The following is a 25,030-nucleotide window of genomic DNA, read 5'->3' as shown; positions in this document are numbered from 1 at the left end:
GCACAGAGACAAGAAAAACAAAGCAACACCAAAAAAAAAAAGAACATAATAATATATTCGGTAACACTTTACTTGAATAGGTATTCATAAGATTGACATAAAACTGTCATAACCATGACATAACAGCTGTCATAAACATCAATGAATACTTATGACAGCTGTCGTTAAGTGTCATTCGGTAAGTTATGTCACTTTTGATGCAAAGTTGACATTATTTGAGATGTTCCTTGTTATGAGAACTTGACATAATTTTTAAAGTTCGGCAATTAGGTCTGCTATGACAGTTTAAATTGTCTTTATGTCAAGTTGTCAGAACAAAAACATCTCAAACAATGTCAACTTTGCATTAAAAGTGACATAACTTACCGAATGACACTTAAGGACAGCTGTCATAAGTATTCATTGATGTTTATGACAGCTGTTATGTCATGGTTATCACAGTGTTATGTCAATCTTATGAATACCTATTCAACTAAAGTGTTACCATATAGGTATTCTTCCAATAAAACTATATCCTTTATTTGCATTCAACAGCATTGGCATCCAAAACAGCGTAAATATTAAAGATAAAGACAAATGAACCTATGAAACTCAAAGGGTCCATTACCGACTGACACCTCATCAGCTCTGCAGAAACTGTGTGTTGATGACCGTCCTTCATGCAGACAGACAGACAGACAGACGGACCACTCTACAGCACACAGCTCTCATTACAGTCAGTGTTGCTGCCAGCCGAGCTCCTCTTCAGCTCCCTGCCCTCTGTCTCCTGGTGGGGGTGGGGGTGAGGGTGAGGGTGAGGGTGTTGCCCCTGCGACCGGTTTCCTGGCTCCGGCAGCCGGACGCCGTCCAGCCCCTGACCCCCGGTGGCGTCGGGCTCCACGTGGAGGAAGGCGGAAACCCGGTGGTGCTGCTGCCCCACGGAGCCGCTGAAGTCGATGACCCGACACTCGTACGTGCCCTCGTCTGACGGTTTGACGCTGGAGAGACGCAGCTTGTGGGAGATGTTGCTCCCGGCGACTTTCACCACCTGATGGAGGCAAAAAAAAAGAGAAAGAAAACACAAAAGATGGTGGAAAATACATCTGAAATCGTTTTCAGCTAAAACCTTGGGAAGGTAGATTTGTGTCTTTATTATTCAATCAAAAAAAGAAAAGAAAATTCAATCAAAAGAAAACTTCACTCCAATCAAAAAACAACATTTTCAATCAAAGAAGAAAAAGTGTTATATACTGTATATTTGACACCTAACAAATTGCATTTGAACACTTTTTTTCGTTGATTAAAAAGGTTTTTTCGGTGATTGAAGTGAGTTATTATTCGATTGAAAATCTTTTTTTTGATTAAAGTAATCTTTTTTTGTGTTTTTGGGCCATATTATGGGTAGGACATTTGTGTCTTTACTTTGTTGTGTTTAAGATTTACTGTTGCATCTTCTCATGAATGTAAATAAATCATGCAAAAGCACATACAGTATTCATTTTTTTTTACTTTGCTTGGTGCTCGTTGACAAACTTACACTAATTTTGGTGGCATCTCTGGACGTCTCCTCGAGGGGAACAACCTGCACAGAAATGTAGGTGATGATGATGCATTAGCAACAACACCAACAACCACAACAACAAAAAAGCTGCACGTAACGACTCACAGCAGCTGAATATTACAGTGTTTTGACGACAAAATTGCACAGATTCCTGATCTTTCATTTTTTCTCTGGTAGCTGCAGCTTTATCTGTGTTTATGTGTTTGTATGCATGCTTACATGTGCATGCTTAAATGTGTGTGTGTGTGTACGACGAGCACACACTCTGCATCTCTGAACACGTATACTGTAGGCCTCTGAGCAGGAGAGTGTGTCTGTGAATGTGTATGCAGAGGCACAGAGGTATTCTTTTGGGCATAGGTATGAATTATGCATGGAGCAGACAGAATTTGAAAATCTATTTCTTTCTCAGTGCCAATTATAGTGTCTAGAGGCACAACATGGGAGCTCGAGTTCCCCCATGATGGGAGAGAGTCAACCTGTTCCCCCAGTGCTGGCAAATGCTAATCAGCAATTATCCCTTCGTTTTCCGTGCTAGAGGATTTCTGCCATGGCTAATATCGCATTTCCCTCTGCCTGGTGGTGTACAATGAGCTTTAGCTTCAGTTATGTCCAAATAAACAGAAATACCAAAACTAAAAAAAACTGTTAAACTGACGAGGTTGTTTATAAGTCTACTGAACAGTTAAAAAAAAAGGTAAAAGTTTAAGTATGAACTATGAGCAGAAGTATCTCAGTGATAAAGAAAAATAGTTTCACTGTCATTTCGATTGTCCTATTAATGTTGACTAAAAACACCAATATGGACAATGAGATGTTCAGAGCTACGCTACGGAGGCTCATGGGATTTCTTGGTTTCCCTCATCAAACTCATCAAATACACAATCCAACAACTCCAAAACGCTCTGGTGGATAAGTTGTAACCTGCACATTCACCACGCTATGAAATAATAACAGAACGTTACGAGACGGGGTTGTTTTAGAGGTAAATTCATGCAAAGCCGCTGATGCATGTTCCCGTTGGGAGCAGTTTTTCAGCAAGAAGTCTCTGCATTTCCCTCAAAAACAACTCTGTCTTGTAACGTTCTGTTATTATCTCATAGCGTGGTGAATGTGCAGGTCACAACTTGTCCACAAGAGCGTTTTGGAGTTGTTGGATTGTGTATTTGATGAGTTTGATGAGGGAAACCAAGAAATCCAATTAGCCTCCGTAGCATAGCTCTGAGCAGCCCGTCCTAAAAACAGCTTGCACCGACAGTTAAAGGTAACAAACCTACTCCTAAAACTATAGGCCAGGGATTATGGCAATGGGCAAATTTGCCAAAATGTTGCACAATCCCTTTAACTTAAAATATGTGCATTTATATTTCTATCAAATCTCAGTTTCTATCTCTAAGTTGAGTTAGGATGAGTTAATCAGTGGTGCTTTCCTTTGGCAACTGTAGAAGTAGGCCCATGTAAACACAAGTACAGTACGTCTGCATGAATACATTCAACAAAAACAGCAAGAAACCTGTTTTCTCCCCTCACTTTATTGGTGATCTGGGCTGACTTGTCTTGCCAGTTTCTGTGGTCCTTGATGTACCACCACTGGATCTCCAGAGAGTAGGATGGAGATCCGGCCCCACGGAAGGAACAGGCCATCTCTACATCCTCACCGCTCTGCGTCGTGATGTCGTGTGGCACCTCTGTGAAAAGAGCTGCAAGAAAGAAAAATAAAAGAGATAAGAAGAGGTTGAGGGAAATGTTGGGTTTAAGATATCCCCACAGTGACAGAAAACCCAAATCCTCTAGATTTGTATTATCTCTGAGACAACATTTCACAGGTGAGGTGACTTTGCTGCATCGCACTTCGGCACAAGAGAGAAAACCTGCATGACACACATGTAAGGTGTTGGGAACAGGCTAAATATAGCACAAAGAAATTTAACAAAGAAAAGCAGCACTACAGTACTTTAAATGGTCGCGTTGCCCAGGTTACTTGATGATGACCAGCTTTCTTCATCATCATCTTTCTCCACAAGTAGGTAAGTGAGGCCTTTAGCAGAGTGAGAGCGTGACCATTTGTTTTATTTCCCAAGGCAGTGTAAAGAAAATAGAAGATAAACTCAACACTGTATAATCCTGAGAGGTGAATGTTGTACAGATATAAAGATAAAGGGAGTTGTTGCAATCCCACACACACACACACACACACACACACACACACACGCCTTTAAGACCAAAACCACCTACATCGAGGACACGATTCCCTCTGGATAAGTTTTCCCATAATGGACAATAATAGGTCAACTCTGCAGCACATTATGCATCACAGCTCATCTGACTCAGCGTGCACTATGAGCAGAGGGATGCTGTGTTTAGCTTGTTTTTCAGAAGGTCAGGTCCAATATTTATTTATTTTTTATTTTTTAGCTGAAGTTTTGCAGCCAACTCAGTAGAGAAATATCTGGTTATGCAGTTGCTAAAAACTTTTGCTGTGTTCACTACTTTTTTCTGAGCACAGGCAACAAAACAGTAAGTTCAAAGATACAAAAACCTTGATGAAGAATAGATGATTGTAAAAAAAAACAAAAAAATCCCCACTAATGTAAATTAGGTGTTTATGTTCCTGCAACAGCAAAATGCAATGGACCAACCCCACTAAATACAGCATTATTGAGCTCTAACAATGTTCCTGTGAAGCATAATGTTCATGTAATTTGTATTATTCCAGGTTTTTAATATGCCACCTTCTGCTCCTAGAACCAGTTCCCAGTTTTATCCCTCTCATTATCCACTCACTCATGCATGAAAGATGTGATAGATGTGAAACCAACTCTTAAGTAAAACAGTGAAATGATTCATTTGAAGCCCCTTGTTGCAATTGAAGTGTGATCACAGAATAAAATGTCAGCTCTGTCTGTGGGTAATATCTTTCCTCTAGTAACCGTCCATCAAGACAAATCCTGCAAAAGGGTTTCAGATGAACCGAGAGTCTTTAGACCAGGTGAGCAAAGAGAGAAGTTAGTCACCGTATCAGTAATTGACGTCGACTCGGCCGAGTGCTCAGTGCAGACTAGAGCTGATCCCTGGGGATGAAGACGAAGATAGGAGGAAAAAGTGGAGAGAAAAAAAAGGACTGAGAATAGAGGAATGGGTTGAGATTTGAGCTTTGGTGTGGTTTGACTGACTGGGCCCTCAGGAGCTGTGCCCTTGATGCACCGCTGCCGGCGGCCGGGCAGCGGCCTCATTTGTCAGGAGGAAGGCGAAAAATGTAGGGATGGAGCCGTACGGAGAGACCGGTCGAGGAAGAGGAAAGAGAGGGAACGAGAGAAAAGAAGGATGAGGGCAGAGGTGAAGTGAGAAGAAAGAGCTGAGAGAGATAGATGGAAAAGTGGGGGAAAGGCTCCAGCGAGAGGAGATGAAAGGAGTCCAGACTGTTGACTTACTGTAGCGATACTTTTTGCAGCAATAACACAGATTTTCACTTGTTATGCAGAGTGTTACATACAAACAATTCATCAGCAGCAAATTTTCTTATATTTTCAGAATGAAAAAACCTGCAAATGCGCATTAAGACACAGCAGTTGTCTTTTTAAAAGCATTTAAAAGCTTGTACATGTTCAACTCTTCAGCTGCAGGTACAGTTCAGGCAGAGCGTCTACATACTTAGGATTTAAACTGTATTTTCCTGATTATGTGCACATGGTTTTGTCATGGCAACATGAAGGTCTATAACATATGAGTAGGCAGCATTTGTTGTATTTTTTTTTTTTTTTTTAAAAGGAGCAAACTCAAGCCGCATGATGATAACTCCTCCTCTTGCCTTTCTTCTCCAGCTTCCCTCTATTATGCAAATTCTCCTCTGATTGAAAAATAACAGGTGAGATAAGGACACGTCTCTGTCACATCCCGTCTTCCTCTGCGCTCCGGCTCCATCTCCATCTTTCAGACGACTGAATCCAGATGATGAGATGTTGATGGATAACAAGGGCAAGATAACACACTTCTGTTCCTGGGTTCTCATGTAAGGACGCAGACCTCAACAAGAACAGAGAGTGCACAACTGTCAGACCTGTCAGCTACAAGTGAGAGAGAAAGAGAGAGGGAGAGAGAGTGAGAGAGAGAGGAGCGCTATATACAACACATGGCCTGAAGCTAAGATACAGTATGGAGGAGTAGAAAGACACTGACGCTGAGAGTGACTATTAGAGTGAAACAGCAGGGAGTTAGGTGAGAACATATAGTTCATTTGTAACCTTTTTCTGGAGCTTTCAGCCACAATATGGTGGTCTTCATCGACAGAAACTCCATATACTGATGATTGAAGATAGTAAGATGTAGTTAAAGGGATACCGTAGTTCAACATTTTGGCAAACTGGCCCATTACAATAATCCCTGTAGTTTTAGCAGTAGGTTCGTTACCTTTAATTGTCAGTGCAAGCTATTTTTAGAACGGCGGAGCAGAGCCGTGAGCTGCTCAGAGCTACGCTACGGATGCTCATGGGATTTCTTGGTTTCCCTCATCAAACTCATCAAATACACAATCCAACAACTCCAAAACGCGCTGGTGGACAAGTTGTGACCTGCACATTCACCACGCTATGAGATAATAACAGAACGTTGCCAGACAGAGTTGGTTTAGAGGTAAATGCAGGGACTGTTTGCTGAAAAACTGCCTCCGATGGGAACGCACATCAGCAGTTTTGCATGAATTTACCTCTAAAACAACTCTGTCTCGTAACGTTCTGTTATTATCTCATAGCGTGGTGAATGTGCAGGTCACAACTTGTCCACCAGAGCGTTTTGGAGTTGTTGGATTGTGTATTTGATGAGTTTGATGAGGGAAACCAAGAAATCCCATTATCCTCCGTAGCGTAGCTCTGAGCAGCTCACGGCTCTGCTCCGCCGTTCTAAATACAGCTCGCACTGACAATTTAAAGGTAACGAACCTACTGCTATGACTATAGGGATTATGGCAATGGGCCAATTTGCCAAAATGTTGAACTATCCCTTTAAGACTCTAAGGCAAGGCAAGGCAAGGCAATTTTATTTGTATAGCCCGTTTTTGCAAACAGTTTGTCTCAAAGGGCTTTACATGGCATCGTAACAACATCCTCTGTCCTTAGACCCTCACATCCACTGAGGAAAAACTCCATAGAAAACCCTTTTAACAGGGAAAAATCGGAGAAACCTCAGGGTGAGCAACAGAGGAGAAATCCCTCACCCAGGACGGACAGAGGTGGAAAAGATGTTGTTACAGACAAGAAAACAGTTTACAACAAGAAAACAGTTTACAGAACTTAATAGAAAAATAGAACTTAAAGCAGAAGTAAGCGATCCAGTCGTTTTGGCTAACTTCCTGTCAGCAGATGGAGTTAGCAGTCCCCGCCCTCGTCCCTACGTCACCACATTCACGCGCATCCCTTGGCTGCACACACAGAGAGGACCGCCCCTTTATGCCGTTCTCTCTCCTCATTGGATAAAGGTTGTAGGATACAAGGAAAGTTTTCTCCTCGGCTTACAGCAGAGCAGACTGACTGACAGACCCGTGTTTCAGACCAAACACTCTATATAAGTGATTGCTGTCGGAAGATATAACCATTTAAGACTTATATTAACACAAACATTCCGCTTGCTTCTGCGTTAAGTTATGATGATTTTTGATATTCTCCAAATATGTATAAACAGACACTGATTTAGTTGCACATAAGGTCTATATCACAGTTATGATATACAGACTGAGTTCATGCATGCACAATGTTATGTATACTCATCTTTCCACCTTATGTGCCGTGTAAGAAAAAGAACATTATTTCTATGTACTGTATCACACAGGACTTCATTTAAATATGCAATCATATCATTGTCTTGTTTTATCATCTACAAATTACGAGGATTGCTGTTTTGATTCCTCTGTGCTGGATTGAAAAACAAAAGCCAAAGGTGAAACAAATAGAAAAACAGTCATTTTACTGATACGACTGTTTCATTTTAAATTGCCAAACTATCACCAGATCGTAACAGCCCTCTAAGACAGCAAAAACAGAAAGACACAAAAGATAACTAGACAATGAAGCTGGGGATGATTCCTGATTTCTGTGCAACTCTGTGGAGACAGAAAAACAAAACAAAACAAAAAAAACCCCAACATTAAATGCTCCTGCACTGCTTCCCTGTGTCTCTTCTGCACTGTGGGACGCATTTTCTGGGACAATTTCCTGTGGCGCTAAACTATTCCTCCGATGCCAGTTGCAGACTGTAATCACAGCTGGCATAATGATTCACTTTCATCTGATGATGTGTGGCTTTCCTGATGGCAGGAAAATCAGCACGTCAGGATAACAAAGCAATCCAATCTGTACCGAGCCGGGCCAGGAGATTCAAAAATAGCAAGCATTTAGCATTTAGCATAAAGGATTCAGAAATGAAACTCTAATGTAACCACACCTATAACCTTTTTAAACATGCAAGAGGAGCTATTTTAGAAGCATCGACACAGGCTGTGCTTTAGTTTTTAAGCAGCCAATTATTTCTTTAAGTCCGGAGACTCAATCAACTGATTAGCACAAACTCTGTAAAGGAAGAAGTGGGAGGTAAAAATGTGGATTTGATGTCTTTCTGTGTTTTATATTTCTGAGAAAAGAGATTTTCTTTGTACTTTCCTTGCAATCATTTTTGTTCCTGTAACAGTTTTAATGTTACGTTTGAGAAAGGAGTCAGACTTGAGTGTTTTAAAAGGCGCTGCATGAGTAAATTGAAAAAAAAAAAAACTTTCACATTATGATTTAGTCATCTCTTTAGTCTTTGCTCACTTCTTATCTTCCGCTTTATATCTTATTATTCATGAGTAACAATGCGTCTCTTGAATGTCTGATGACAAGAAGGTGTGACTACTCATCATTATGTCTTGTAATAATGTGTTTTGAACATATGGTGCCGGAGCTGCAGCCTGGAATAGCAGAGAACTTCGCTCTGCATAAAATATGTGAGCGAAACACAACAACGGGTGGCGTTTCAATCATGAGTTTTCTTTAGTATACGATGCAGGTGTTGGCACTTTTTTTTTGTGTGTGTCCTCAAGATACAGTATCAACAGCCGACACGACGGCAGAGAGCCGACAGCAGCATCTGTCACTTTGAAGAGACTGTGTTCCTGCAGACACAAATAAAAGATGTTTGTTGAGTGCACGGCTAAAAAGTAAGTCAGTGAGGGTGGTGTGGAAAAACATACAATTTCACTTAATAGATTAAAGTAATGCAGAGTTTATTAATCCCAGGGGAAGATCATCTGACTGCCCCTTAAAAACCCTCAACAAAAACTGTCTAATTGTAGTTTAGCAGCCTCACTCTGCAGAACAGACCTGTCAGGATTTGGACGTACATGAACTCGAGGCCGAGACCGAACAGAGAGAAGAATAAAAAGAGTTTCAATGGAAACCAAAAGTGTGAGAAATGGATTCAACAGCTGTTAACAAGGTGAAAGGTAACTATCTCATCTAGGAGGTTAAGTTTAGCTAATCTTGTCCAAGTGATTGCATTTGGACGCTGGCTAGACCGTCACATTTACACGGCCGTCAGAGATTCCTCCTCCCAAGCCGTTGTCTCTGCAGAACACGTACTGTAGGCTGCCTCCTCTGAAGGATCCAGCCTCTCAATCGGGCCACAGCTACAGTCTGCTAAGCAGCTATAAACTCTGGTTAAATTCAAGTGAAATAAGAATCTTCTGTCTCCTATTAATCTGTTTTTTATTAAACTTTTAGGACAAACCACCTGTGAAGCAAAAATATGGCGTCTTTTCATTTAAATGTCTTCTACATCTGAATGCTAGAACTTGTTAGCCACTGATTATGTTACACACCACTTTCATAATATAAGATGGACACTGTTTTTAACCATCTCTCATGAGAGCTTGATTGTGCTGTTAGCTACAGCTGATAAAATCTTATAGTTGTCAATCAAGCTGCAAAACATCTGAAACCAAGAACCCACTGTGAAAGTTGCTAAGAATTTTACTAATTGGTGCATCTGTTGTCTTACATGGTGACAGTGATTTAGTGTCGTATTTGAGCCTCCTATGTTTGTTTGTTTTTTGTTTTTTGTTTTACTTGTTTTACTTTTTAGGATTTAATAGGAAGTGTAAAATATAAATGCAGATGTAACTGCTCTGACTATGAATACAAATTACTTCATTAATCCCCAAAGGGAAATTTATTTGTCTGGCAGCTCATCAACCATTTGCAGAAGATTTAAAAAGCCTGATGTGATGACTGCAGGTACAAAGGATCTTCTGTACAGTATCTCTCTCTCCGTCCACCACTGCTGTTTTCTTGGTCCATCAAGGTGTTATGAAGTGGATGATCTGAGTTGTTCAGAATGCATGAAAATAAGATGTACTTGTTTGTGCATATACCATTGTATGATCTTTATATTATGAGTTTCTTTTTCTAAAAATAGACTAACTAAAAACTAACTAAAAAAAAAAGCAGTATATCACCTTTCCTAATATATCCCAGCATATTGCACTATATCATGTGGTCACCTCCCTTCAGGATATGCATCATATCTTCTCATCTTGCCAATAACCAGCCATAATATGCACAGCATATAATTATATTCCAAGAAATATATACCAGACACAATGTTCATGCAACTTCAAATCAAAGTATAGTATGAGGGAGAGTGGAGTTAATGCAGATCGCTGAGTCTCCGTGGTCATTTGAAACCAGTGTGTGAAGTCAAAGTCAAGTGAAGGAGAGAGCAGCACAGGGAGTCCTGAAATATACTCGGGAGTCCACAGCTATACTGCAGGACCGACTCTGGCTTATAGCTGCAAGGTAATTCCTGCACTTCCCCATACGTTTCCCCACAGCCAGCCAGCCAATAAGACCCCCGATTCTGCAAACACATCTTTTCTTTCTCCCCTCAATTTTCTTTCTCTTGTTTAAATCCTCTCTTAGCTCTTTTTTTCCCTTCTGTCTTTCTCTCTCACCAGCTCAGAAACATTTCCCATAAATCTCCCCCTCTTGTTGTTGAAAACACTCTCTATTTTTTTTTACCCCTGCTTCTTTCTCTCGCTCTTTTTTTTCTATTGCACTTTCATTCTCAGTTCTTTATCTATTAGTCCTTATACCTCATTTCTTTCACTCAAGCCTCTTACTCTCCCCTCCCTCCCTTTCATTCACTTTCCCTCCTCTCTTCCTCCTCTCTCGCTGAGTGGGCAGTCTCTGTCTGTTGGCTCTGAAGCATAAAGAGAAACTTCCAACACACTCAGAGTGGCTCACTACATCTCCTGGAGCTTTGCCCAATGGCGTTGGCAGGTGTTCAGCATCCCGGGAGACTTACCCAGCGTGTGTGTGTGTGTGTGTGTGGTGCCCTATGGCTTGTACACAGCACGCACACACACACACACACACACACACACACACACACACACACACACACACACACACACACACAGCGCTATATATGCATTTATGTAGCCTACTGTAACCGTGTGGATGTGAAGTGCTTGTTGGTGAAACATTTTCCTCTCACAAATGAACCGTAATGAATGAATGCACAAGGTGTCTTTACTGTAAGTGTTGGAGGCAGGAAAAAAACCTCGACAATTAACTTTTCTGCAACACACACACATACACACACAGATGGATCAATGTCTTTCAACCACACAACAAAAGCACAGTGAACCACAACAAAAAAAGGGATCAAAGCACAAAGTGAAAACTCTTCTCCCCAACAGATGGAAAATTAAAATACATTATGGAAGCATTTAAAAAAAAAAAAAGTCATACATCTGCAGTTTTTTACTTCTTTGTTTCTTTCTTCACACAGATGAAATGTAATGATTGTTATTCACTTTGAGACCCTCATGCATTAATTTATTTAACAAAAAATTAAACGTCGACACAGCAGAGAGAGAGAGAGAGAGAGAGAGAGAGAGATCAAAAGACATTTGTGAGATATTAATTCATCAGCTTTGCAGTTTTTATCTCTCTGCTGCAATTAGTTCTTAGGTGTATTTTTTTTTATTATAATAACTTCATGAATCTTTGAATTGTGACCATAAATGAGTTTTTGTGAGGTCAGAATGAGCTTGACCTTTGATCTTAAAGTCTAATCGGTTTATCCATGAGTCTGAAGTGCAGGTTTGGGCCAAGTACAGAGCTTCTGATGCAACATATCACATAAATAAACAGTCCCAGCACTGTTGTCTTTCTATACATTGGTGAAACGTAAGGGACAAAAAAAAGAGGAAATTATATGAATCTGCAGAGAGTTTTGGATTTAAAGTGGAGACGTGTGGTTTCACCAGGCCGAGAGAGAAGAAGAGAGAGGAAGCGTGATTAACAAGCAATCATTAAATTAGCAAAATTTTCATTAGCGATTGATACAACAACACTCGTCCCTCCTGCAGGTTCAACAAAACCCACTTCTTCCAGCCTGGTAATGAGGGTGTAATCCAAATAATTCTCCGTCAATTAAACGTAACACTGGTAGAAAATTGCAGCTTTTTTCTTTTTTTTTCTTTCTTGCAGTTGCGTAAGTTTATCGTGTTTCTTTACACTTACATTTACATTTAAACATTTGACAGACGCTTTTGTCCAAAGCGACTTAGAACTGAAGAACATCAGGATGCGTCAGCGTTGTATTAACCTTCAGGTAAATATTAAATAACAGAGAGCTGAATTCATTTGATAAGTGCAGGGTGATCGCACTAGGAAAATACTCTCCAAAAAATCACAGTAAGTGCTGGTTAAACATGTCAGTGTTTTAGGAAAAGGAGCGGCAAGAGGAGATTCTTGGAGATAAAGGATCCATTAGTTTGTTAGAGTCGTTCTTGGTTCTATTCCTTTGTTCCTCATTGATCAGTTTAGTCCAGATTGATCCCATCTGTGGTTCCCTGGGGTTGGATCAAGCTTCCACATGTTATCAGAGTCAGGGTTTCCACACCTCCTCTCCTAACGAGCTTAACGAGCACTTATATGAACTTCTGGTGGCTTATTGATGAGCTTAATTATTGTAAAAAGCTTCGGCCAAATGAGTCGTTGTGAATCACCTCAGGCTTTGCAGAAACTTTGTCACATTTTTGATCCCACATTTTGAAAAGAAAGTTCACCGTTATCTCTATAGGCAACAATTTGAAGAAAATGAAAATACATCCTGTGATTTTATCTGTGACTTTTTGACTCGAAGCTGGAAGGAAAATGTCTTCACTATGATTTAAAGATGACACAAGGTCAATCATCCCCTGTGATAAATTACAGTTGGCAATAACCCTGTGGCCCATCTGTCTTTGAGCTCAAATATGGAGTTATATAATATGCCTGTCTTCACTAATGGATGTGGGTTCTTCCTTTTTTTTCTGTTTAAGTTTCGTCTGATGGGACTTTGACATATTAACAATGAAACTTTCAGGGTTTCTGTCTCAAGTATGCATCAGAGCTTTTATTGCTTTTTATGTCATGTCAGAAAAAAAAAACCCTTTTCATTACATCATTCATGCTCTCGGCCTTGAGATACATCCAGGTGTTGTATTATTCAGTAAAACATTACTATTTAAGCAGCAGATCTGCCTCTAATCTGATTCTAAACCCATTATTATATGGAAATGTAGATTTTTAAAACATGTAATCACTCTTATTTTCATAACTCTATAATAAATACTGTGAGTATTTGAAATCTGGGTTAAAATCAGTCTCTGCACTAATTTAACTGTTTATTTCTACAACTTTGCAACATAATGAACATCTCTGAAGAGCGTTTATTATACCAAGACTGGCGCCACACTGACTGCAGAGACGTTTGGTTAATAACGACAATAAACTCTACAGAGAACTGGAGCTGAAGACAATTTGTTCTAATAGAGAGAAAATATGACTTGAACTGAATCTCTGTGTAAAAATGAAATTTCCCTTCGTTCCTGTTTAAACCAAAGCAACAGAACTCACTGTCAGAAACTGTGTTACAGGTGTTTTATTCACCAAACTCAACATAGTTTCCCCTCGACTGTGGTGTAACACCCATCATAACTTGTCTGTATATATCTCAGAAAAAAATGGAAAAAGGATTAACAGTTGCGTTGAAATGAATTTAGCCTATTTATCTATACTGCAAATGCATTGGCTACATTATGAAGTAATCAATTATCAAAATAAAATTATTGACTTATTAACTCTTATTGATATCTGTGTTCTTATTAATTTCTCTTTTTAAATTGAATTTTTTAAAAATTTCTGATAGATGTTTAATTGTTCCATTGTTGTTCCCATCCAATTGTTTAATGTTCAGTTATTTAAAGAGACCCCGAGGACTTTTGGTTATAAAAGAGTTTCATATTAATGTGGATGAATCTACGTTACCCACACTTGTTAATGGGTCCATTTTCGATAAATATATCATCTTGTCTTTATAGTTATTTTGAAATTATTATTTAGTGGTCGACTTGCCCAGCATTTCCTACTTTCGGTTTCGCGGACGCTGCCCGGCGGGTCATGGGAATAACGCCACCGAATCGCCGTTTATGGTCGGAACTACGACGGCATCTTCAAACCTCTGACTTTCATTCTTGATTAATGAAAACATTCTTGGCACATGTTTTCGCTTTCATCCGGTCCAAGAATTTCACAGTGCGTGCGGAGGCTCATGGGAAATGTTGTTTGAAAACACTTTGCTTTCCAAAAGTCCTCGTAGTCCCTTTAAACCAGCACTAAGTAACTTTTCAACCTTCATAAAATATTTTCATAACTTTTGTGATGATACATCGACTTACAACAAGTTGAATGACACCTCTGTCATGGCCTGAGGGGGTCTGTATCTCTTTCTCTGGCACTAAGCAGCTTTGAGGAGCATGGTAGGAACCCTGCTCTCACTTAAGTTTCACTTTCACTTTTGCGAGTCACAACAAGGAGGGAACAGGCAAAACGGCACTTTAGCAATGGATTATGTTTGTGTTTTCACTTTGAAATGATCCACTGGAAACAGAAACTTAGTTTTGATGTCTTCTGTTAATTTTAATGCAGGATATTTACAGGGCTTCACGCTAGTGTTCATGGGAAATGGAGTCTTCCTTCAGGCAAAACACTACCGCTTTGGTCCACAGGCGCCGCCAAACTCAACCAAAACTGAAAGTTCTTTAGTACTGCTTTAAATATACTTTTAAAATCCATACTTATTGACTGTATGTTGTTTTTGTAAAACTCCTTTAAAATTTGAACCATTTATTGAGGATTAATATTTCATCAATCAAACAATTCATTACATTTTTATTATAACTCCTGTCTTAAAATAGTTTTAAAAACCATGTGTTCACACCAAAAGCGACTTGGCGGTTGATAGTTAATAACTGATTGATTGCAGGATCGTTCAGGTAACACACAGAAAATGCCACAACTCCAAAAATGCTTTAACCTTTACAACAGATACACTCCTCAAGTTTCATCTACACGTCCCAAAAAATGACCAACACCTTCATCCAAATAAACGCTCCTCCTTCCTCCTCCTCCTCCTCCTCCTCCTCTTCCTCCTCACAGCTTTATCGACCCGGTCGTTGTTGTCAAATTGACTTTCTGTTTGCAATGCAGCATCTTCGAGCTGCCTGTGAGACACGACTTGTTGACAAACACGCGCTCGCAGAGTGAGTGCTCAGCAGACGACGTCCAACTGTTTCCTGACTTTTAATCACGGCAGAGCGGCATCACCGGAGATCAATCCCATAATAACCTTGGTGAAAACGCTAAATCAACACAAAAGCTGACTCTGCTCCTAAATTTCAATGCCCAAACTGGCGAGAGAGGGAGAGAGGGGGGGTGAAAACATGTGGTTGTATGAGGTGAATATTGACTTCTAGGGAAACGTGAAGCAGCTCGCCGGTTTGTTTGATTTATACCGCTATAGAGCCGGCTCACAATGAGTTTGCTTGGCTTGGCCTTTTCTAAGTATAGATTTTCATAAAGGCGGTATACACTGTCAGAGGCGTCCTCCAGTCGAGGCAGCTGAGCTGGGGGACCTTTGTTTTGAAGATGCAAGTACAGTACATGCATTTTTAAAACGGCCTTCCTTGGCATTTTTTACACTATATATTTGCTCAGGGAGCGATGATAGAGGCGAGACCGCGAGGAGCCAACTCGCTATCCTGCAACGACTCATTAAAAATGAAAAGGGAGGAAAATAATGAAAGTAAGCAGCGCCTTGTGGAGGAGGTAAATATATAAATAAATGCATGTGCACGCATGCTCGGGCCCAACAGGGACCCCTCCCCCCCCCCACCCCTCCTAAATATATTTTCATGTCAGGTACCAGGCAGGTGCAGAGGGATTCAACCTCGCTGTGGTCGGAGCTGGAGCTGGTTGAGGATGACTAAATTACCGAGGGCTTATTAGCATGGGCGAGAGGCGAGGGTGGCATCCATATCTTTGCTTGTCCGTGTGTGTGTGTGTGTGTGTGTGTGTGTGTGTGTGTGTGTGTGTGTGTGTGTGCAAGAGAAAGAGTCAGAGTCAGGGAGGCATAAACTTGTCACCCACCCCGTGAGCTTTTTGTTTGTTTCTTTTTTGTCTGACCATTAAAAAGTGAAGCTTGTTGTACCCGTGTCTGTTTTTCTAACAGTCAACAAATCACATGAGACCGAACCCAACAGTGAGTCGGTCCGTCTATCAACACTTTCCCAAGGTCAAAGATGTTCCTTCCTCATCACAAATATATACAGCATCTCTCCACTCCTTAAGGACTAAATAATGACCTACAGTACAGTAAAGCAGCTGGGAGAAGTCACTGTCACTGATGGGGAAACAAACATCTGCACACATATGGCGCTCTAGTTTAACATATGCAGCTAAACCACAACAACATATGTGGGGTTATTCTGGAGACACACCAACACTGTTGGTCAGTGTCATGTATAAAACATGTCACCCAGTGGTTCAGTGTGGCGACGCTAACGGCCCAGACCTGATCAGCCTGTGTCCGAAGGAACCAAACACCTGGAGCAAGAAAAAGACACAAGAGAAGTCGATGGACAGAGTCGTTACAAACACTTGGAGCTAGTGAGGAAATATTGATGCACTAAAATATCGCAGTATTTTATGACCGGATACTGTATTGATGATCTAAAGTGCTTTATCAATATTTTATCAGTAGTTTGCATGGCGACAGTGGTTTTGTGTTGCATGAAAAATACTGTAGTGTAATGTTAGATGTTGTCAGCGACCATGTCTTATATTAATAACACTGTTTGAAAATAGCATTTCTTTATGTTCATTTGATCCTTCCTATATGCACTTTTTGCAGTTTTTTTCCTGATTGAGGCAGATGTTAATTACTTTGTTGAGTAAGTTGTTTATATATATATACAGTATATACACAGTATACTTGTTGTGAGTCTGAATGCACTGTATTTGTTTGTGCAGAAAACATTGTGTGTTCTTTATACCATGAGTTTCTTCAAAAATAGACTTTTGGGGAAAAAAAAAAATCGCAATACATGTATATGGCCTCACTTATAATGTCCCAGTATATCATATTCCCTTCCTCCCATTTCAGGAAATACCTTCTTGCCAATACAAAGCAACAGAGGCGAGGCTCAGCTAATAGTAGCAATGAATACGTTTAAAGAGAAACTAACCAGGATTTCTCCCGTGGCTATGCTACATATTTACATTAATTAAAAAGCTGCTGAGTAATTGTGATAGTTAACTACATGACTTGTGACTTGTTACGAGTGAGAACGGAGGCTCTCTGCCTTCACCTGCCGCCTCATGGCTGAAAACCAACCTTGCAACATCAGTGTAGTACCTGGCCGCCGCCCCGGTGTCGCAGCTCTCGTCTCTGCACACCGCAACACAAACGTGCTCCGTAACCCGTAATCTTTTGTTCATGACAGTTAAGACTACACAGATATACACATCGTAACATCGTACATGTTATTTAACGTTATCCACCGCTCCATGTATTGATTTTTCGCCGGCTTTGTTGTAAACAAATGCACATGGCTGAGAGGAGGGTTGGAAAAACAGTGTAAAAGTGACCAGACTTGCATAGTTCACCTTTAAAATTTACAGCAACGTCACGTTTAAGTATTGGCTCAACTTGCTTGAAACCTCAGCTGAGGTGTTACCAAAAAATTACCACCTACAGTAACAGGTGCTATCCCTAGTGAAAAAGCAAAAAAAAGCAAAATCAAGTCAATCTAGCCGAGAAGCGCTAGTGGAAATAATAGATTCAAAACGTGCATGTATTTACAACAGAAGAAATCTGGGACTCTGGGTTGTACCTTACAGTCGTCTAAAGGTATTGAGAGAATAAGACACAAAGAGCCGTTTGAAATGATGCCCTGGTAGCTGGGGAGAAATGTGGACATCCTCCTCTAAGTTAAGTGCAAACATTTTTCATCTGAAAAGGTGCCACCTCGCAGGGACAGCTCAGGTTCATTAACTCAATACCTCTATTTGAGTCAGATCTGCAGGGCGCCCGGGAGAAGAAATGATTCATCGAGAGAGGGAAGAAGAAATCAGACACAGTAAATACCCAGACATAAAAATCCAGCTTAACGTCGTAACTTCCACCAAGGTGCATGTAAATAGCCCGTGAACAGGGTCCCTGTGGGAGGAGGTATTTCACTAATTTGATGAATGGCTTTAATAATCGGGGAAGCCCTGAGGGAACAGTGGATGAAACAACAGGAAGCTCCTGTAATAAAAAGACCTGCTGCAGATATTTATCTTGATCTTAAAAAGCTTTAATCCTGCATGTGGGTAACCAACCGGATGGGGAGAGCAGAGCTCGTGCATGAGGAGCTGCAACTTTTGCATTGGTTTAGAAACACATTTGCTCAATTTTCACCCAGTGCCAAAGATGATATTTTATTTTATTTTATTTTACTCAGCAGCCCAGTGAAGTCAATTTCATTAATGTTGATAATGTTCACCCTGACTTACAGTGTCAGGGGACTTCTGCACAACACAGTTACTGTACAAGTGAAAACCTATAATAAACAAATATGTGCGGGGAGGAATAACAAAAAAAACACAACAAAACACAACGATGGCAAACAACGCGAGTCGTTTCGTTTTTTTGCCAGAAAGTCAATAACGCTGTATTTGATTCAGGGGCAAACACTCAGCAGTCTCCTTTGGGAAATATTTACTTGCTGAGAGACCTTCAACCTGAATTCAAGGTGGACGGTGAAATAATGAAATAAGAATGGAGCTGGTAATCAAGCCAGCAGCTGTCCGCCTGTTGCCGCAGACAACTCTGGGCCTGCGGAGTGAATTTTTCATGGCCCTTGGGACGCGGGACTCGGAGGCTATTTTTTTGCGTTTCCCCTTGTGAGGCAACACACAATCGCATGTGTTGATGACAACACATGGCCCGAGCTCGGAGGCATTTTTTCTTCTTTTTTTTCGAGAATGCCCACTGTACTCCATCTGGACTCCCCCGAGACGACCGACAACATTATCTCCTGTTCCAGTGAGTCGTCCTTGAGGACCTTTACTGTAAGTGACGTGTGTTTTCATGAGATGGGACGGCTGAAGTAGTCAGGGTTTCAGTTTTACCTTTGTGGCGATGCAGTTTAATGAAATGTAATGATAAGATAATATTTCATTAGTGAGCTCAGACAACCAGTCGATCCGCCTTCCTCCTCGTTCAAAAACCAAGAGAACGGTTTACAATCACTGCACCTTGAATATTAAAGGGGAACCAAAGATACTTCACTATGACAACGTGGCTCAAAACAGGCTGCGTACTGTACCTGCTCCTTGTGCTGTGAACGTGTGGATGGATAAAAGTTGTCGGTAGAGGAAAGTGAGCTACATTAAATATTGATACAGTCATAACAATCATATTTAGCATTACGAAAATGACTTGGAGCAGGTGTTCGCAAACGTTGGTTGATGTTACCTAGGAGATCTGTGCCAAATCTTGCGAGAATGTGTTGTTGAGACAGAGACAGGTCTTGAACAAAGTTAATTTGTTTGTCTGAAATTTGCCATTTTCATGTCAAAATGTTCAGAAGAGATGTGGCTTGTGAAAAATGAGCCCAATATTAACTTCACTGACTATGGGGGTGAAAGAATCGACCATAAACTGTGCTCACATTTACTTCTGTCATTGGAGTCAACAGAGTCAAGACCTGCTGCTGCTGCTGCTGCTGGTCTCCTATAGGCGCAGGATGATGGTGAAACCCACATGACACAGATACAGCAAACAGACTTGTTGTGTGGCGTCTTGTTTCTAAACCGTCTTTGAGGAATTTATGCAAATCTGGTCACTTTTTCGCTGTTTTGGTCGCTTTTTTTCTCTACAGAGCTCCACCTCCAGGTCTGTTTGTCATTGTCAACCATTGGATGTATGACGTAAACACGGAAAAACACTCGCAGTAAATCTCGCACATGTGCACAAACATCAACAGAGCCACTGGGAGCTACTACTACAACAAGGCTAAAAACAGAGATCAAATTAATTTGTTTCAAACAACTTTTTCATGTGGTGGCTTCAGGACACTTGGGTCAGTACAGACGAGCAGTATGGAGGTATCTGGATGTTTCATAGTGTGTGTTTCGGACGATTCAAAAGTGAACTCTATCTGCCGCCATTATATGAAAATCCGTTGCCAGCCGGACCCCCCCTGGAACTCCAAAATCGTTTTGATGACTCTGAAAGTTCTCCAAACCCTTCCTTGGTATGACGGTGAGTAGAAAATTGGTGAATTATCGATTTTGGGTGAAGTATCCCTTTAACAACACTGTTGAATAAACTCACAGCTAACCATTCTCCACCCTACCCCAGCCATATGCATTTGTATTCAACATAGCCGGCGAGAAGGCAATCCATGGCGCGATATCTACCGAGGCATTGTAAGTTTTACGATGTGTTTATTTCTGTAGCTAGTCTTATCTGTCACAAACAAGAGATTACGGATTTATGCCGTAGCGCCGTTAAGCAGTCCATGTTTGCCGAGAGACGAGATCTGGGAGTCGGAGGCCCTGATCTTGCAAGAGACAGGCAAAGAGCCTCCATTCTCCCCGAAACAAGTCATTTAACCATCACAATTACTCCACAGCTGTTAAATTAAGGTAAAAAACCCTGTATAGTTCCTCTTTAACGCTCTAATAGAGATGAGACTCCCCACAAAGATGCCACAGTTTGGGAACGCTGTCGTCTCCGCCTGTGGTTTTCTAACTTCTCTGATATTTTTCTTTCTTCAGTCCCAAAACAAAAGCAGACAATCGTCCTCGCTCTGGTTGGTGCAGAGCAAATTTTAAAAAGCTGGTTCATGCTGTAAACTATTAAATCTTCCAGCCACTAAGATGTGAATATATTAATCAGTTGTTAATTGCTAATAGAAAATAATAATCAGCCCGTTGCAGCCCAAGTCGTCCAAAGGAAGCGTTTGTTGTTTTGGTTGCTCTTTTTAATTAGATAAATCTTCAGCAAAAATTTATGTTTTCTGAAAGAGCTAATCAACAATGAATGGATCTGGAAGCCGAATTTAATCAAGATGTTCAAATGCGAATTCATCTCTTAAGAAAATGTGATTTTACAGTATTTCTCGTTTCACAGGCAGATCGTTGTGTCCCCCCCCCCCCCCTCGATGAACATGACATGTTAAAATCTACCTGCCTCTTGAGGTGAGCGCCGCATCAACCATCCTCTCTCTCTCTCTCTCTCTCCCACCGAGCCTCTGCCAGCACCCTCCACTGTGACAGCATGACTGTACAATCTGTTGCCCCCCACCACCACCACCACCACCTCCCCCTTTCTCCCCCCTCTTCCTGCACAGTCAGAGCTCCATTAAATCGAAAGCCAATGCAAACTGCCTGGGCTGGCCATCCTCATTAAGGGGACACCAAGGAGAGGACTGGCAGAGGATCCCCGCCACTTTGGAAGTCTAATGAATTGGTACACGCCCCCACACTGTGAAAGCGCCGGTATGCTCGCGATGGATAACAGGATGAGCACCGATGCTGCTGAGAAGGGGGCCTGTACTGGAAATGAAATGGAAAAAGGGAAAAAGGTTTGGGGAATCTATGATGAAACCACATGTGGATCCATCATCATCACCATCATTGTCTTCATCGCTTTCTATTATACAGTATGTCATCTACAAAAAGGAACAGGAAGTCATCAAACTCCCTTCTGGAGAGTCACGCTTTGACACAATGGCAGCAGTGATTGTTTGTGTGTGCAATCAATGCATGTCATGTCTCATGTTTTTTTTCCATCGCAGGTGACACAATCTCCACTTCAGCTCAAGAGGGAAAACGGGGACAAACCGGATCTGGAACAAATGAGCCAGGACTGAATCTAACAAGCACTCCTCAGAGCAGAGCATGCAGCCTCTCTGCTCCTCTCGGTTTGACCAATTTATACAAGAACCAGATCTTCTGAGGAGGATTTAACCACACAAAGGGGTAACACAACTCTCTATCCAGTTTTTTTTCTCTTCCTGCTACTGGAGGTGCTATTGTTTGAAAGTGAAAAAATTGACGGCTCCACACCCCCGAGGCATTTCTCCTTCCTCTTCCTCTTCATGTTCACGTCCAGTCTGAGTCACAGTAGAGTGGGAAACAGGGCACGGCGATTATAGCCAAGTCTAATTAACTCCCTACGGAGAAAATGCTACTGATTGATTTTCTAACCTGCCCCAAGACAGTCAATCCATTTGGACCGGCTGCACTCATCTATAGTAATCAAACTAAAGCTAACATGCTATGCAGGGAAGGACTCGGGGGACAGCGAGTGAGACACCGTGATGAAGTGATTATCGAATCAAATTAGTTAACAGTAAATCCATTGGTGCCGCTGCAGGAGGGTGAAATTAGTAGTAGGTAAAACTGTCAATTATGGTTTAAAGAAAAAAACAAAAAACAAAACACTGACACTGGTACAAATAATTTGCTTTTTTTTCTCCCTCTCCCACGTGAAACAGTTGGACTGTTGGACGTTAATCTGAGCTAAAAATAAAAGTTATTTTCAGCAGCAGCCGTCTGATCACTTGACTTGAGCAAACAAACACGGATGAGGACGACCTGTACAGCATCAAACTGTCTCCATCTACTCCAACCATCATTATTACTATATACACTGTAACATCATTCTGCATGATGTCGGCCACTGGTTTAATTAAACAAAAACACTTTTACTGCATGTTTCATATAGAGAAGCTCCTCTTTCAGTGCATTGTTAGTGTACTACTAACAGAGGCATTCCTTACCACTGCCAATAACCAAACTTATGCACAAATCAATATTTAAAAAGCAAATAAAAAAACATTTTGGAATTTCATACCTGTAAGATAACATATGGGCACATACACATGCACACATGCATCCACACATGCATACAATATACACATAGGGTTTTATGTAGGGTTATGTACTGTAGGTTTTCTTGTTGTTGTCACTTTGATTTGTTTTGCCTCCACTGTGCATTGGAGTCTCTTCTACAGTATATGCTTTTTGGATTTAGACGATTAATACCTATTGTAAAGATTTTATGTACATTTTTGTTGTCTTGTCTTGCCTTGTTCATAGCGTGATTGTAAATGTATGTAAGACTAGTGGTGCTAGTACAGAGCTACAGCTAATGGGGATTAAACACATAATAAACACATAAACAAGTAGAAAGCAGCAACAGCAGCAGCAGAGGGAGATAGCTACAGTATTCGAGTGCGGTCAGGCACCAACCCCAGAGTCTTGTTTTTCAACACGAATCATGATAAACTACAGGAACAAGGCGTCCAACACCTGCCTTCACCCACCACCTCCATAAAAAGCCCCTCGCTCCCTTCGCCTACAGGAGATGTAATTTGTCTCAAGAACACTGGAGGCACGTGCCCTTGTGCTTCTTTTTTTCTTTTTTTCTGGTTCACCTTGGCTCGTGTTACCATACAAGTATGCACTTTATCTCTTTTTTTATGTTTATTTGTTAGCCATTGAAATTTGTCTTGTTGTAATTTGTTATAGGGGTGGAACCTATGTACAAGCCAACCGGCTTCGTTCCCTCCTTGCACCATTGAAATTTGTGTGCTAACTCTAAACTCAAGTTGCTTTTTCATGTCTACTAGACCTCCTCCTCCTCCTCCTCCTCCCTGGCTCCGCACCCGGCCCGCTGCACGCTTCTTATCATAAACTCAGGTAAAACTGTGTTTATTGTAACAGCTGAGAAACTAAACTGTTGATGTAAAATTCACTTTTGGTCTTAGTGATGCTGTTTTACTTATTTACTGAATCTATAATGATCTGCAACTTCACATACACTGCTGCTAGGTAACAATAATTAGGTAATCGCAATATTCCCAGTTTGATTTCAACTGGGGACTATTCAATTAAGACGAGCAAGTCCCCAAAAGTGTTATATTGATGCTTAATAAATTACATTATCAGAATATTTGGGCCACAATAAAGGGCTGATGACTTAGATCAATGAAAACTCTCAATTACATAATTGGAGCTGGTTATGAACTGGGCCTTGGGGTAACAGTTGAGTTCATAAGGTCAATAAAACATAATTTTACTTATTCTAATATCTGGATACTTTCACCTGCTGCAGGTGAAATAACAGCAGATTTAAATGTCGATCCTGATCCCTCTAGTAGCATTTAGTTTAGTGAAGCTGCAGCTCTGTTTAGATTAGAATATAGACATTATGTTAGTTTCACATCAGTTTTTCTTCTCCCTTAAAATGACTTTATGCAGAAACATTAAACACAGACACCTCAGTCGGCAGCTAGGAGCTCATTGTGCACTGATTTAAAATTCCCCTTAAATCAAACAGAATAGGTTCAGTCTGAATGTGGAGTAAAAAGCCTGAGCTCTGAACAAGTTATTAAAAGTGATTTGTCAATATCAGGCAGAATTAAAGTTGCTCTGCTTCCTCCTCGGCTACTTCCATATTAAAACATTCAAACATGATAAAAGTTAATATTCAAAATAATACAGATAAAACATACAAACAGTCAGATTATCTGCTCAATCTTCACTGAACCCCACCCAGAGTGGATATCTTATCATCATCATCCGCCTCCTCTTCCATTCAGGCTCCCACCACCACACAAATACACAAACACACGGGGTTGAAGGTGTGTGTGTGTGTGTGTGTGTGTGTGTGTGTGTGTGTGTGTGTGTGTGTGTGTGTGTGTGTGTGTGTGTGTGTGTGTGTGTGTGTGTGTGTGTGTGTTGGGCAACTCACCATTCCCAGAGACCAGGTTGTCCACCTCGCCGTGGCCGACGTTCAGAGCTGCGTTAAGTTGAATGTAAAGTCCCGCGTACTGTAAAATCCCCACTAACACTCCAAAAGCTCCCATGGCTTCAGCCGGTCTGTCTGTCTGTCTGTCTCTCTCTCTCTCTTTCTCTTTCTCTGTCACTGGTAAAAAGAAGAAATTGTCACATTAGGTGGAGGAGAGCATCGATGAAAGATCCCCAGATCCACACAGGGCGCTGGGCGGCGGGCAGCACCTCGCACACATGCAGCTGGAGCCGGAGAGATGATGGTGATGAAGCTGCTGCTGCT

General features: G+C 41.1%; 2 protein-coding genes across 2 annotated transcripts in view; both read right to left on the bottom strand.

The window, feature by feature from the left end:
• The window catches only part of LOC146987004 (heme transporter hrg1-A-like), a 349,260-nt gene that overhangs the window by 53,085 nt on the left and 271,145 nt on the right, over positions 1-25,030 (bottom strand). The window lies entirely within an intron of this gene.
• Positions 520-25,030, bottom strand: vstm2lb (V-set and transmembrane domain containing 2 like b). The gene is made up of 5 exons (XM_085778000.1): positions 24,908-25,030; positions 24,710-24,871; positions 3,071-3,240; positions 1,517-1,561; positions 520-1,027 (listed from the first exon to the last, which is right to left on the bottom strand). Exons 2-5 carry the CDS (start codon positions 24,822-24,824, stop codon positions 692-694), a joined length of 666 nt encoding a protein of 221 aa, XP_085634126.1. The 5' UTR covers positions 24,825-24,871; positions 24,908-25,030; the 3' UTR covers positions 520-691.

This window comes from Trachurus japonicus, chromosome 5, assembly GCF_045865225.1.
Source record: "Trachurus japonicus isolate A0001 chromosome 5, Traja_1.0".
Lineage (NCBI taxonomy): Eukaryota > Metazoa > Chordata > Actinopteri > Carangiformes > Carangidae > Trachurus > Trachurus japonicus.
This window is presented reverse-complemented; position numbering and strand designations above follow the sequence as displayed.

Bases quoted from the DNA above. Each gene is read 5' to 3' on its own strand.
- vstm2lb (XM_085778000.1), bottom strand. From the start codon at position 24,824: ATGGGAGCTTTTGGAGTGTTAGTGGGGATTTTACAGTACGCGGGACTT. The intron at 3,241-24,709 runs GTGAGTTGCCCA...TCTTTCTTGCAG, and splicing joins CAACCTGGTCTCTGGGAATG to CTCTTTTCACAGAGGTGCCA. The intron at 1,562-3,070 runs GTGAGGGGAGAA...ATTTCTGTGCAG, and splicing joins CAGCCCAGATCACCAATAAA to GTTGTTCCCCTCGAGGAGAC.